Raw genomic sequence first — 16,459 nt, 5'->3', positions numbered from 1 at the left:
CGGGCCAGGGTTAATTCCTGGTACTTTTAGGGCCACCAGGGCACAGCCAGTGAGGAAACACCAAAGTAATATAAAAAGAAAATCTCTCATTGTGTTGAGCAACGCCTTATACTTTGTGTATTGACAGCCGCATAGTGTCCCTTCTGTACTGTACATTTTATAATAACTGTTGCACAGAAAACGTGCAAAAATAGAGCAGCAGGAAATTAATTGGCAAAAATCCCCCACATTTTAAAAGCTGTCCAAATTTATAAATGTCTCTCAGATAGCACCTTACGTTAGGTCTGAGGAGGTATAAGACGGGCTCCAGTTTTTTTGTTGTAGTGGGTACTCTTGGTGTTTTTTTTTTATTTATTTTTTTTCCCCCTAAATCGGCATTTTAGCTCCACCCAATTCTAGGCATGTTCTGCCCCTATTTTTTGCAGTGACGTTTCCTGCCCTCCCTGCTTTATAAAAATAAGTGTTTTGCAGCTTTTCTAAATGCCCCTATATGTAACACTATATTTAACTAATATTCTATAGGTTAATTCTTTGAGCATGTCTACCAACATTCCAATTTTTGGAATCATGAAGGGGGCGTGGCTGTAATGATGCGGGCATGGCCATGCCATCTCGGGGGGTGTGTGCCTTGGGCCCCCTTCCCTCCCCAAAAATATGGGCAGCACGGTGGCTAAGTGGTTAGCACTTCGGCCTCACAGCGCCGAGGTCATAAGTTCGATCCCCGACCATGGCCTTATCTGTCCGGAGTTTGTATGTTCTCCCTGTGTTTGCGTGGGTTTCCTCCGGGTGCTCCGGTTTCCGCCCACACTCCAAAAACATACTGGTAGGTTAATTGGCTGCTATCAAATTGACCCTAATTTCTCTCTCTGTCTGTCTGTGTGTGTGTGTTAGGAAACTTAGACTGTAAGCTCCAATGGGGCAGGGACTGATGTGAATGAGTTCTCTGTACAGCTCTGTGGAATTAGTGGCGCTATATAAATAAATGATGATGATAAAAAATATCCTTTCACTGCCAGACGCACCAGTGGCAAGTGCGAGTGGCACCTGCTTACTGCTGCTCCACTGCACTAAGCAGTTGTGAGCGGGATATTCCCCCCCCCCAACCTTCATAGCAGTTGGGACAAAGGTCCTAGCTCTTGGGACTATCCCCCAGAATTGGAACGTTGGGAGTTATGTAGCGAGCGCCAGAATCTAATGCTCATATTTGGCTTTCCTGGAATTTTCTTTACCATGGAAAGTGATTTAAGAGCGTTGGAGTTCCTAGTTTTCGCAACATAGTTTGGATACTTAGTTTAGGGAAATTTTTAAGGGAAATCTTTTCAGTACAGGGGATGAAAATTCAAAGATGTGGGGAAAAAAGTAAAAATAAAATATAAACACAAAGCAGCTGGATCTACACGAGTAATAACGGAAATATATAATTTGCTAATACAATCCACCAATTTGGTATTCTTATAATCATTACTAGTTGAAGAACACTGTACAGCTTACAATGTAATCTCTACATACATCAGAAGTTGCATATGTGGATTCAAATTGTGATGTGCACTGTGTAATAAAATAAAATAAAATACTGTGCAGATTGCTCCTCCACAAATTCCCAACCAGACCCCTGCTATAGTGAAAACCAGCCCCAGGCTGGCCAGTGTGGTACTGGTGCCTCTATGGGTGAACCAAAAAAAATGTTGCCACCCCCCAATCCAGTAATGTGTACCTGACAAAACTTGTGCCACCGTAACACGAGATGTGATTTGCTTTTTGACTCCTTGCCACTCTGTCAAAGTTCTGACATGTTGAAAGGCTAATTAAAGGTAAACATATCTGTGTGTACACAAAAATGTCACAGAATATATCTATAAAAAAAAAAGCAGACGTACAAAAAGAGGACCACCTAATAGCTAGATCTTCCATCTAACCACTTCCTCTCTGCTAATAGAACTGCAAGAGTTGGGGATGCATACAGTTATATATCCCTTGCACTAGATCTCCTCTAAAACAAACTGTTTGTTTTTATTTTCATGTAGATTTTGTGTATCCATAAGGCACGTTGCTCTATAAAGTAATACATTTCTACTACAATTTCCAATATCTCTCTTTGATTCCACAATTGCAAGTTATAAACTCTCCAACTCCATACCATGGTGCAGGAATAATAATGGTACTTTCCTCACGAGTGCATGATGAGACTGCAAGTGAACATCAAAACACATTTTGTCCCAGAGTTTATCCTATCAGTTAGTTAATGCACGTATTCCCATTACACAGCAAGTGACACAGGTTGACCTTATTTATACATCTGGCAACTGGGATTTAGATTTAAGGGCAGAAATGAAGCCAATAACTGATGCAGGTTTGTTCAGTAAATCCCACAATGGGTTTTGTGCACATGAAAAGTAGAATGATAGTGTCTCAGCAGAGGAAGGAAGCTCTGATCATCTTGACATCATCACATCAACCTATCCTCAATAAAACTGTATGGTTTGCTATATTTTTAATATTTGTTAAAGGAAACAACAGATTACATCCATTTTATTCTTTTATTTTTGATACGGGGAAGGTTCATTTCCTGCCATTAATCTTTTTTAAAGGTGCGAACCTGCAGGTTGGGTAACCCTTGAGATCAATGAAACAGTTTTTTGAAGGTGGCTGGGGGCTGTCCAGTTCTCTGAAGCACTGAACATTCTCCCCGGTGGCGCGTAGCCAAGTCCCCATGACTCGTTTCCACCACCCTTCTTGTGTGTGGCGGCGCTCGCAGTGTCCCCATTTCCCAACCTCCGAAGTTAGGAGCTATGCTTTAACATAAAGCTAAATTTGTTATTTTTCACCTATAATTCTGTGTTACTTTTGTTAAATCAATTCTATGACTGCTACTGAAAAAATAGGTTTCTCTGTCATAAGTCGGTTAGCCAGGAAACAGGAAGGGAGTGATTTTCATGCTACAAAGTTCCAAAGCCTCTCTGCTTCCTTTATTAAATGTCATGTGGCTGTGGTTGGCATGGTAATACATGACACTTAGCAGGCAGTAAATTATTAATAGCTTCAATGAAGAAATATAAAGAAAAATCTTCAACTTTATGTCCCTTCTTGCAGGTAATCAGAGTGATCTGTTTAAGGAAAAAAATATTTTTTTAGAGGACATTGAAGACCCTGCATGGAAACTGGCTTCTAATCTAGGGGGATAAACGAGGTAGTTGACATACCATGTCTGCCATCCTCACTCCCATCATTATATCTATCTATATAAAAGTCTATAAAAATATATAACTATCTATTGATTGCCGAATTAACATATCGTATTTCTGTTATGCAGGACTGTTGCATGTAGACATTTCACTTTCTCAGCTTACGCAGCACCATAGTCCTCCCAAAAAGTGGGCTATTTTTCTCTGCTGGTGGTGTAATAGTGATACCTAGAGGGATAAATCGATGGTGTGCCCCCTTATTGTATTCCTGAGGTGCCTTAAAACACTTGAAGCCTGCATGCAGCCAGGAAGGAGGATTCCATTATAGAAGCTATAAATCTCTCTAATTTAATAAATTGTCGTATTCAGTTATAGTCTGTGTAAAAAGACCTGTGGTAGCGTCTCACATGCGCACGCTATCCTCTTATTCTGTTCTCAGATACACTCGTTATAAAACTCACACTTTTATGCACTTTTCCTTACACAATGTTGCCTTACTCAATCTTTTGACCACACTAAATAACAATTAAGCTTCACAGAATTATTTATCTAATAACTACTGTATCTCAGCAGTACTTCACAGTATATATTTGTTATAAATAACCAATACTCACAACATATGTATGTATTTAAATCAAAGTATTTTACTGTTAACACAGAAAAGCTTATATTCACAGTTTACACATATATCATATTGTTGTTTAACATTACAAATGTATATCAATATAAAATTAACCTTAAGTTCGCAACCGTTCTTCCTTACACTATCCTAGCTTTACATACGTATCCTTGATAAGAATCAGTATTTATAATATTGATTTAACAGTCATATGTATATAAATAGTTAAATCCACATTACAAACACACATATAGCTTTATATGTATATATTATAAATGATACTTATCGAATCCTGGTATCCTGGATCCACTTCTAAGTCTGCAGTGAAGGGAACGTTCTTGTAGTATAGAATCCTTTCCTGTAGCATAGTGTAGGTTTTCTTTAGATCTTTCCTGTAGTGCAGTATAATATGTATATTTTCTATAGTGTTGTGTATCTATAATATACATTTTCTGTAGTGTAGTGTATCCCTAGTGTAGTATATTATGTGTATTTTCTGTAGTGTAGTGTGTCCTATATGTTTTCTGTAGTGCAGTGCAGTGCAGTGTAATGCTCGTTGTCCACGGGCAGCAGGCAGCAAGAGAGAGGGGGAGTCCCGGGTCTGGCTTTTTATAGTTCAGACCCGTAAACTCCCAGCCCTGCCCCCCAGCAGCAACATGTGTGTGATGATTCACCACACACACGTGGAGCCTCCTGTGTGTCCAGGGATGATGATGTCATCACCCCTGGCGGTTCGCCCATTGCAGGTTGTATCCTGCACGTGCACACGTACCCCAAACGTGTGCGCGTCCGTAACCCGCGGCTCCCCCTTCAGTCTGTTATGTTTAACATATTAAAGACTATTGATTGGTTTCACGCAAATAAGCCTTATAGTGTTGTTATGAAACTACCACTACTTAAAACTTATCTTCCAGCCTGAAAAGTAACTTTATTTTCTGCTAATTTTAAGGTTTAATTGTTAAGTAAAAGTCTTCAGAACTTTTTTTTAGCAATGACATTTCTTTGAGCTCTTGAGAAAGGACCGTGATTTTCCAGAAATGACAATCACGATGACTGATCTAACTTAGTTTTCCGTTAAATAAGTCATTTTGTCTATAAATGACTTCCTAACTCTGCTGAGAAAAGGCAATCAGCAGAGCATTGATAATATAACGCTCACATTTCCTGTAAAGGTGTATAATGTTGAAACGTTTTACTGAAGGTTTTAGAACTCAAGACATCCTTACCAGTATTTCAGTAATTGCTGTTTCTTCCAGTTGTGTGTCTCATTGGGTTCTTTAAATTTACGGCTTCTGTGTTCTGGTTTCTTCGAATTGTCTGAAATTTGTTTGTTAGTACAATAAAGATTATATAAATATTATTAGCATTCAGGCACCTGGTACATTTGGACTGTCAGGAGCATATAGTATGAAACATTTGGAACTCAAAAATAATGAGTTGGGTGGTTTATGGGTTGAACAAACATCATTTTCACATGAATCGCAATCTTAATATCTTTTATAAAGTGCCAACATATTCGGTAGAGCTATACATTGAATTGATCATGATACAAATAAATGATATACAATGACATGAAACAGAAGAAAGTGAGCTTACAATCTAAGAGGTGTGGGAAACAATTGACATACAAAGTAATGGAATAACAATTTAGTTGGTGGTGGATAGGGATGGGATGAAGAGAGACTGGAAGACATGAAAGATGAATCGGTCACTGTAGAATAGACCAGGGGCGGACCCAGACATTTCTCCTACCCGGGGCGATTTTAGGGGGGGGGTGACTTAGGCCCCGCCCCCTTTCTGTGTTCTAAGGCTGCCGGCGGCTGCACAGTATGTGCTGGTCCGTTCAGCAGTGAAAGTGTACTGTCCTGCTGCTCTGATTGTGTTTAAAACACAATCAGAGCAGCCGGGCAGCATACTGTCACTGCTGAACGGACCTGCACAGTGTGCAGCTGTCGGCAGCAAGCCCCTGGATCCGCCACTGGAATAGACAGCTGCTGGAAATCATTACTGTTATTCACCATTTATCTCTACTGAACCACCTCTGTATTGTGCTGACTGGGCTCTCCTGTGGTCATCCACCAGCTTTATAGTAGCTGTGTCCCTGGCATTTCTTTTGTTTTATTGGTATCATGTTGTTGAACACAGAGCCAGGACACTTGTTCCACATATTCACAAAAGTTTTAATCGGAAGCTGCTGTCACCAGCGTCACTAAAGAAAGAACAATGTTATGAGTCATTGGTATTCTTGAGTTTAATCCCGTTGGATACAGCAAAATGGTATTATATGTTTAATGTGCCAAGTGTAGGGGTATTTGTTTTCTGTTTTTTTTTTTTTTTTTTTTCTTTTCAATTAAGATGTAAATGATCAAGAAAGCTGCTTAAGTGAATTGCAATGTGGCTATTATTAGTATTAATTTAATTTAGTTATATGGCGCCAATGATATTATGCAGAGCTGTAGACCAGCTACTATTATAATTGGTTTAGCTGGATTTATTAATAAACCCAATTCATCTTATCATAAAGTGGAAGTCCTAGTGACCTCAAAGGATTTTCTTTCTAATGCAGAATCGGGATTCTCTTTACATTATAATGACCTAGAGCAATTGATAGTGGGTATCCTACAATAGGGGTGCAATCGTCTACCATCTTTAACGAACATTGATAAATGAGCATTTAAAAAATGATCCATGAAGAATGACAAAAGAGCCATTAGTAAAGTATACAGTCAATATTAATAGATACAAAACTGTTGGCTAGTTTTGAATCTAAGTAACTTGTTACCTAGGTGTGCACACATGTTTTAATTTGAAAGGTTGTTGGGAACAAGGTATGCACCAATGAGTGTCAGATGTATCAAGATGCAAGGTAATATAAATCCCTAATCAAGGTCAGCAAGGTAAAGTCCTAAGAATAAGACAAGGCAGGCGTCAGAATGGGTAGCCTCGACAAAAGACAGGGTATCGAAACCATAACAAACTGTAGCGTCGGCGTGAGCTATGCCCCACATAAGAAAACAAGACTAGTGTTTGGGTCACGGAGGGAGAAGCAAAGAACTGCTCAGACTGGTTCAAGACCCCTAGAGGTGGGTGTTGAGAGGATCGTACCTGGTCCCTGGATTGCTCTTCTTTCGGTAACGGCATGGCAATGGGACAGAGAACCCCAGAGTCCCCAATACAAGTAGGACAGCAAATGAACGAAGTGACGTCAGATTTATTATGCAGGAATAATACGTCCCTAAAATACTATTGAACAAAGAATGATTAGCAACAAGTACAATCTGAAGACAGTGTTCACAGGCCTGAGCTAATAAAGGTGTCAGTTACTTTACTTTATCGTGCTTTTAACTTGGCCCTTGCTATGAGCAAAACTATCCTTCCTTCCTTTCAGAATAACAAAGGCAATAACAGAATTCTTGTATGTCAGTACTTCTATAATGTAAACAGTTTGGTTATAACTATGCTTCACAGTACTCCTAGTACCTTTTTGATAACTATCATGTGACCAGAGACTCAACAGCGTTCTGCGCTGCGGCTGTAATACTCTAACCCTGGAATATGTGAGGTCACATAAACTGTCTAAGAATACGGTAATGCGGTTCTAGTCCTTAATACCATAAAGAACATTCATTTCAAACAATACACCACAAGCAAATGATATCACAGTCAATGAATCCCCTTTTAATGAAGTCTATCCACAGCAGAGCTAATTAGCATAACATTTTTCACTGTCCAGACTTTATGTACATGTGCCCATTAGAACTTGACAGGAGGCACTTTTATTATAATGAATGCACACAATTATAATGTCAGTGTTGTAACTTCAGTAAAAAGCATCAAAACCAACAGTTACTGTCTCTGGAATTGCACAATGCAGTGTGTTGCCATTATCACTGTGCTTTAATCTGAACTTGCAAGAGAAAAGTCAGGAATGATGCTGTTCCTTTGCTAGTATATTCAGGTTATGATGGGCTACAGGATGCTACAGATACCAGGTCAGAGTGGGAACTGGTTATTAAATCTATATTTCAGGTATACCTGGGGTCATGCTGTGTGCAGTAGTAGGAGGTTGGGTAATGCTTTTCACTTGTTAAGCAAATGTCTGAAAATTTATCTCACAGCTCTTAAAATGTAGGATATACTGTGAAGTAGGTGAGAATACACAGTCTGTTTGATTACACAGACCTTTTTCCTGTTGTGTAGATAGTTTTCAGCTCCATTTTTACTATTGCTGGTGTCGGCTCTTGTTTTTAGTGAGGGCCTCTCTGTAGCCACAATAATGAAGTCTTTGCACATGCAATATTCTCGGCTGGTACTACACCTCAGCTCTCTGCAAAAATCTAACTCTCAGCAACAAAACTTGCTTAACTTTTCCTCACAACAGCATAGCCGAAAAATGTCTCTTCACAAACTGTCTTCTCAGTACTCACTCTCTAAGGCTCCTCTTCTTAACAATCTGTCTAACAAAATAACTGGGAACTTTCCAGCAGCCTCACAGCCTAGCTTTTCCTTGGGTCCTAAGGTCTTTCCTGTATCATGTTGTAACAGTCCTGTTCCACTGGGTCCTAGTGCCTCTCAGTTTCTGTGTGTCACACTGACATATATGACCCCTTAAGACCAGATATGCTTTGTACTTGGATTTAAGGCCTCAAGAATTTAGATGTTTCACCAGGATTACATTAATTGTCCATATTTATTACATTTTTTTGGGGGGTCAGATAAATTTATAAAAACTGTTCCACTGGTAATTATGCTGTAATCCATAGGAAATATTTTTTCATGTTTGTTTTATGTTCTAAACAGCACCATAATCTTGTCAGCATATTTACCTGTGGAACACTTTCCATTAATGTGCTGCAAAGTGTTTTATTTTGGCAGCATATTATGAGTAATTTTTGTTATATTAAATGTAATAATCAGGGCAAATAGGCAAAGTAGGGGGAAATGGTTACTTTCACACCATTGGTGCAACCCATTTCATTTACCTAGTTAATAGTTAATTATCTATAGATACTATTTATAGGGACACCAAATTTGTTCTCCCTCATTTACTCAAGTGCTTATTGGCTTGTGCCAGCCCCATTACTTAAACATGAAAGACCTGGTCATGCAGCTACACACTGCTGGAGGACTCCGTCTAACCATAGCTTTACAATGGAGCACTTTTGAATAGCTACGGATGGCGTGTAACATGTTGTGCGAGGGAGCATGTTTATTTAATATACTTGGTTTGCGGGGCATTCTGTGTGTTCTAATAATTTAGTGGGTGTGTCAACCCATGTGCTAGGCACAGTCAACGTATATATCTGTCTGCGCCAGCAGGAGTTTATAGGTGATCGTTGGGAACTGTTTGGCAGACTTTTGAAGAGGGTTGGTTGTTCTTGCCTGGAAAGGCCTGTACATGATTGTCTGTGCCTAACCCAGTATGTATGGTCTTCTCTGACCCAGAGTCCACCATCTTTAAAAATCATCAACCAGTGTGATCACTGTCACATATTGGCTGTGAAAGTGTTTGGTTCGGTGTACAACTGTTCTAGCCAGTTATCAGTTACATTGTGCTCCATCCCAAACCAATACCCAACATTGATACTCGCCATTGCTTAATGATATTCTAGCCAACTAAATCATTTGGGAGACTGTAACCCGCTATGATCTTGGACGATACACAGCATACGTAACAATAATAAGCAAGTGCATTTTCTTGTAAGCCAGGGATGTCCATCTGGAGACCCTCAGATTAGCTCTCCAAGTCTTTTCTATGGCTCCATGAATGTAATTCATTAACAAAATGCCAATTTTCTTGATCCAAATTTCTAAACTAGTGCTATTTACCTTAATGGTAGAACTATTGATGTTTAAAAAATACAACATAAAATTTTATGAGATAAGGTGTCCCATCTCAGGCAATCGAATAGCTAGACACACAGCAGAATGGAAAATACCAATAAAATATTTGTATTATTTTTAAAAAGATATATACATTTTAAATGACTTGTCTCACAAACACTGGATGCGGCCATTCTCCTGTATATATTTGGATTTCACTGTCATTATACAGTACATTTTTCTCTTGTTGTGCAATGTGTGTTTGCTCATGTTTCGTTGTAAATTTCTATCCCTATTGCTCATGAGGACTCAGCTGTTCTTAAAATTTGAGGTTTGTGACCTTTTAACCCTATGACCTTAAATTCCAATTGATTGAAAGCTCATAAAAGTAAATTAAGACCAAAGGTGCACAAGTATGCTGAAAATGGGAAGTAGAATGAAATTGCTGATTTTCAACCTGGGACCTGAGCTGCTGGTACATCCAGTCTACAAGACAGATGAAAACATTGATTTCTGTCATTTTACTTGTTCGGTAAAACTCCTTGCTTGATTTATGCTGGCAAAACTGCTACTGTACTATCCCGTTGGCTTGAGATTTTCTAAATACATTTTGTTCTTCTTCAGACTTTTTACTAGCTTTCTTGTAATGTTTAGCTATAAATTGATTTTGTTTTTTATTTCTGCAAGTATTTGTTTTTATCCTGAACTGCCATAAAAAAAAGGATGTTTTATTTGCATTTTTTAAAAGTCTTCCTCTAATTCAAAGGTGAATGTGAATTTTAGAATCTAAAAATCTTGCCTTCCTGACTACTATTAATAGCTATGATCCCCTGTGTTCCTTCTATCCTTCTGAGCTGAAGACATAGAGGTATTTCCTGATTAAATTGTGTTATGCAGACCATGGAACTTTAGGAGTCCTTCATATTTATAACAAGTCATCAAAATGCACTTGAAGTACAACTAGACCTTAATATGTCTTTATTAGGAAATACCTGTAATACTGTAAGTATTTTTTAGCACTTGCTTAAACCCATTTTCAGCTCTTTGTTATAAGGTCGGGTGAATATTAATAGAGTAACACAAGCACTGATCTATTGTTCTTTTTTTTTTTTTTTTTACGCTCTCTTCATAATTTCTGCCACTTTGAGTGCTATATGTTGCAGAGGAGGAGACACATGGTGTATATGTATTTAAACTGCCACAGTTTGCTATAACCCATAGAAACCAATTTTTTGTGTGCAGTTTAAAAAATGAAAGCAAAATTATGGTTGCTGTGAACATGGTTGCAAATCCTTTAAAGTAAAAAAATATTTATGACAAATGTTCTGAGCATTTACAGACGACCACTAATTTTTAATGATATGTTTATTAAGTAATGTGAAAATATATTTAAAATTCAGTTCATCAGCTAAACCCGGAAGTGCAATGTATGAATTATTTAGCACACACTTTATGCATATAAATTAAGTATGGCTTTAAAAACTAATCAAATCAGCACTGTGGCTGCAGTTATACCAGCGGTTGCCCACACACATTTCATCATCATCATCATTTATTTATATAGCGCCACTAATTCCGCAGCGCTGTACAGAGAACTCACTCACATCAGTCCCTGCCCCATTGGAGCTTACAGTCTAAATTTCCTAACACACACACACAAGACAGACTAGGGTCAGTTTGATGGCAGCCAGTTAACCTACCAGTAAGTTTTTGGAGTGTGGGAGGAAACCGGAGCACACGGAGGAAACCCACACAAACATAGGGAGAATATACAAACTCCACACAGATAAGGCCATGGTCGGGAATCAAACTCATGACCCCATTACTGCAGGAACATGCCCTACCGTCTAACATGACACATTTCACTTTGTTTAAAGTAATCTACTCCCGTTTTTGTCAGCTTACCCCAAAATGTAACAACCAGTTCTCCTGATTGCAGGTATACCAAATATGTGTACTTTTTTTGTAGGTTTAACAGAAGTATAGGGCCCAGGATCAAAAAAAAAAATCATTTTGCTTTTAGGAGCTTTTTTTTTTTCTCTTAAAGGTATCTTGCAATTGTACACAAATCCTTCAGATAAAAATAAGGACGGTGAGTATAGTTCACTACCCCCGCCCCCCGTCTTTTTTTCTTCTTCTTTGCATAACTATCTGTGCATCCGTTTTACAGACTGTCCCCCAGTATATCATAGTTTTGTTCTGACAGAACTATAGTTTGCATTTTGTGGCCACCACGTTTCTCACTATTCGATATCCGTTTCTCCCGCTAGATTTTTCCTCTGCTTTATGGCAGATATATTTTGGATTCTATAGCTGAGGCATCAAATCTTTCTTCCACCTTTTCCGAGTATCGATAGAATTTATTATTATTATTATTATTAATATTATATATTATTATTATATATTTTTATTATATATTTTTATTATTATTATATATTTTTATTGTTCAGTCAACATTTATTTTCAGGTCAAATTGTTAATTTGACAAGAAATGAAAAGGTTGTAAAAATAATAAGATGTGTTTTCAATTCCTTCCATCACGTATGTTCACAGCAGGACTATTAGTCCTGTTGAAAATATAAATAAAATAAAAATGAAGTTTCCATTCACAAAATGCACAGCCAACAGCAGCTCGGTTTTGATTAAAATTTATTTTTTATTAAGAGTCACATATTAAAGAGTTACCATGATATTTTGATATTGGCCAAAATAGTACAAGTGCGCTCATACAGTAACAGAATGTATAATCAAGTTTTTATAACACTAGTGTTTTATCATTTATCTTTAATTCATGATTTTAGTCTGTCAATCCCTCCCACTGGTTGCAGTTGGGACTGTCTGGGATTTTGATAGTACAATGTGATATTGCGACAGAATAATGTCACCTTGCTGCAGATCACCTTTCTGTGGGGGAAACACAGGTGGATGTCTTTGCAGAATCTGTGGTTTACACATATATATATATATTTTTATATATATATATATATATATATATATATATATATATATATATATATATATATATATATATATATATTTTAAAATTTGTGTGTGTTTAGGGGATTATCTATATTTTTAAAATTTAGAGTGTTGATGGTCATACCCCAGAGGGATTAAAAGCATGCACTTTTCATATTATGTTCCTCAGTCTATACTTATATAAGAGGACTATGAGCCCAAAGTGTAGTAGAAGGTCTTCTCTCTTGTGTTGTAATCTCAATTACTTTGACTTTGTATAAAAGATGCATTTTATTTGGTGTTACTGGTAAGCACTAAAATGACATATTTTTATTTTTCAGTTCTGTTGCATTAATATTTAACTGCCCATGTGCTGATTTTTTAACTTAGGTGAAATCTTATATGAATTATCAAAATGTTCTGCATATTTTTCCCAAATTGCATTATATTTTGTAGGTAGACTACAACCTACTTTGTAAATATAAATAAAAATAATAGGTTTTACAGAGATAAATCTCAATAATTATTGTACAAGTTGATATTTTATTATAGAAAATTCAGCTCATCTTTAAGAAATAACTGTAAGAAGCTTTGTGAATGCTATATCTCCATCCTAAAATAATACTAATAGTTTAAAATATTTTTTTAAAATAATTTTATCACCTTTATATAGCACTGCGTATATATAATAAAATATTTTTGGGTTATTTTTTTCTTTATTGTAATAAAAGGAAATGATAAAAATTATATTCTGTCCTGTTGTACAGAACTGTATAGAATAGCCTGTATACTCTTTCTTCAAAGAAAATAAAAAAAACTATTTCAAGTCCTTCTCTTTGATGTTTAATTCAGTATTGTAATTCACATCTACTCCAACAGAAAGATTAATAAGTAATAAACAACATCTCAGTTTAATCCATATTCTAGTTTAAGTTCAGTGACAAGCATCCTCCTCAGGGAAGTACAAATTCTTTCTGAGGTTATGTGATGAGCAACATTCCCTAAGGGCAGGCATTGTGAAAACAATCTTGATTTTGTACTTGCTAATCTAGGCTCCATTCCTCCATCTATCAATTCACTCTGGAAAGTGCGGCTGATCTTTTATGCAAATAGCTGGCTTATTAGGACTTTATGTGTTAATGTCTCGGTTGGAATCTTGGAGAATTTTTATTTTTTTATTTTTTTTATATCATCCTCTAACGTCGTCAAAGCTGTAAAAATGAATAATGATTATCACATAGCTTTGAAGAACAAAGAAAAGTCACAGCATTTTATCGGTGTCAGATGTCTTAGATCCTGACAGCATGAGGGTTACCGATGAACAAGGCTGCTGATTTTGGGATAAGTAGCTATTGTAACAGATCTACATTTAAGAAAAATAATAAAAGAAATACTGTCATCACCCACTTGGAAGTGGTTTATTGGCAGGACTAAAATTATAGTCTTAGATTCTTGCAGTTGCGACATTTTTGTAATACATGGTTATCAGGAAATTCCAGTGGCAGTTAATGGGATTATTCAGCAGGCAACATGAGCAATCATCTGAATCTCACAAGCGCTACTCAAATCCTCCTTATTTAACCTCATGCTGTACTGTATTTTAATTATGTTCGCTTCACTGCTCTTTTATAATGCCATTAGATAACGTTGCCTTTAAATATTTTATCGTAAGTAAAAAAAAATAAAAAAATTGTATTCTATTTTTTCTATTACAGTGAATATTTGTAGTGAACATCAGTGGATTATTATATAAATCTTTAGTTGCATGTATATTTAATTTCTTAAATAATTGTGTATTAAAAATATACATTTAATATATTGAATACATGAAGGGTTAATGTCTTAGTTTTCTCTAGTGATTCACAAGTGGACCCGCATCACATTTGGTGATCTGAAAGTATTACAGCAGACAAACGTAGATAGTGATGCCACTTTTGGTATTAAATAGCCTGAACATCATAATACTGGGTAACCTGTAAACAACACAAATGTGTCTTCTCCGATATTAGGTTTGATCAGTCTAAAGAAGTTGAGACTAATGAAAGCTAATGTTCTTATTGATCAAGCACATTAGCTTGTTTATTTTTAATCTGAAAAATATGTACCTTTTTTTTAACTCCTAATGTCTAATTATTATGTATAGATAAGTCTGTGTATGTGTGTGTATGTGTGTGTGTGTGTGTGTATATATATATATATATATATATATATATATATATATATATATATATATATATATATATATATATATATATATATAATCTGTGTTTGTCTTTAATTTCCTGTGGTACATTGGTGCATTTTATTTATATTTTCTTTTGTTTATAATGCTCTGACATACTGCACAGTGCTGTACACCGAGGTTTGTGTTGATTGAAGAAAAGAAAATCATGTACATGATGTAGTGATGTTGCAAGGTTCAGCATTGTGGAAGAGACAGCATCATCATCGGCTATTTGTATAGCGCCACTAGTTCCGCAGCGCTCTACAGAGAACTCACATCAGTCCTTGCCCCTTTGGAGCTTATAGTCTAAATTCCCTAACATACACACACACACTGAGAGAGACTAAGATCATTTTTTGTTAATATCAGCCAATTTAACCTACTAGTATGTGTTTGTGGTATTTTTTTGTTTTTATTTTTGTTTTTTGGAGTGTGGGAGGAATCCGGAGCACCCGGAGGAAACCCACGCAAACATGGGGGGAACATACAAACTCCACACAGAGAAGGCCATGGTTGGGAATTGAACTCATGACTCCAGAGTTTTAAAGGTTTACAGTTAACTAATTTATAATAAATATATTAAAACAACTAAACAAAGTGTGTAAACACTGTACAGTAACCAGACTATAGCTGTTCACATGAACTAGTCTACCTTTCTAATGAAGGGTAAGATACTGTGTAGAGTCCCATTCTGAGTATAACATGATTTGCTCACCTGTGTCTAACTTTTGTTCCTTCCCTGTTTCTAATCCCCTATGATATGTATCCTCTCTGATGTCATCAGTGCTAGTGCTCCCTAATTATGTATTGGTGACTACATATGTCTTTTGGTACATCCCTTCCTTACCACCAAGCATGTCACATGTCTTCCCAACTGAAGTGACATACATGGTATAAGGGGGCAGACACAAGACCATTTTTCTACTGAAATAAATTCTTATACTTCTCTGGTAAAACACTGGTGGAAAAGGCTGGAGAAGAAGTATTGTTTTGCATTGTCCTTTTCCTGCTTTGTCTGATTGGAGCACATTGTGTTCTAGTTGACCCCTAAGATCTGCAGTGAAAGCATGTTTCATTATATAAATCGTTCTGCCCTGTCTATCTTTCTCTTTTTTTTCTTTTTTTTTTTGTCTGAAACGTTTATTGTATAGTAGTGTATATCCCAAGGAAGCTCAAACTCGAAAGCAGTCACTTATTTCACCGCTTCCACAATATAATACATGGATGTAATTGATTTTTATTTTTCTCCCTTACCGTAGGGAAAGAAAATGGGTAAAAAAGATGCTTCAACCACAAGAACACCAGTTGATCAATATCGTAAGCAAATAGGTAAGTTTGTATTACACCAATATTTCAGTGCACATATAACTTGAATAGTGTCTATGGAGATTTCACATACTAATTTTTTTGGGCAATCAGTTCCAGTGACTAGCATCCCAGTACAATTTGCATAGTACTTGTATATCAAGGGCTTCATTAAATGTATTGCTACTATGTGTAATTGCAGGCATGTTTAAGCGGCTCACTAAGTCATTGTTAAAGGGCAGCTGCTAAATCCAGACACACCTCCAATCAATGTCCACATTGCTAATGATCTGGCTGTATTTCATCTCTGTCTACAGCTTGTGAAAAGCATAACGACAGCATCAAGGT

At 36.7% G+C, this 16,459-nt stretch overlaps 1 protein-coding gene across 1 annotated transcript in view; it reads left to right on the top strand.

Moving 5' to 3' along the window:
• The window catches only part of TRIQK (triple QxxK/R motif containing), a 92,560-nt gene that overhangs the window by 23,948 nt on the left and 52,153 nt on the right, over positions 1 to 16,459 (top strand). The window contains exon 3 of the mRNA XM_075213780.1: positions 16,066 to 16,135. Within this exon, the coding sequence (XP_075069881.1) occupies positions 16,075 to 16,135 (61 nt within the window). The 5' untranslated portion in view covers positions 16,066 to 16,074. The remainder of the gene's footprint in view (positions 1 to 16,065; positions 16,136 to 16,459) is intronic.

The sequence above is a fragment of the Mixophyes fleayi genome, chromosome 5 (genome assembly GCF_038048845.1).
Source record: "Mixophyes fleayi isolate aMixFle1 chromosome 5, aMixFle1.hap1, whole genome shotgun sequence".
NCBI classification, from domain to species: Eukaryota; Metazoa; Chordata; class Amphibia; order Anura; family Limnodynastidae; genus Mixophyes; species Mixophyes fleayi.
Note: the sequence above shows the minus strand (reverse complement) of the source record. Positions and strands in the feature narration are given on the sequence as shown.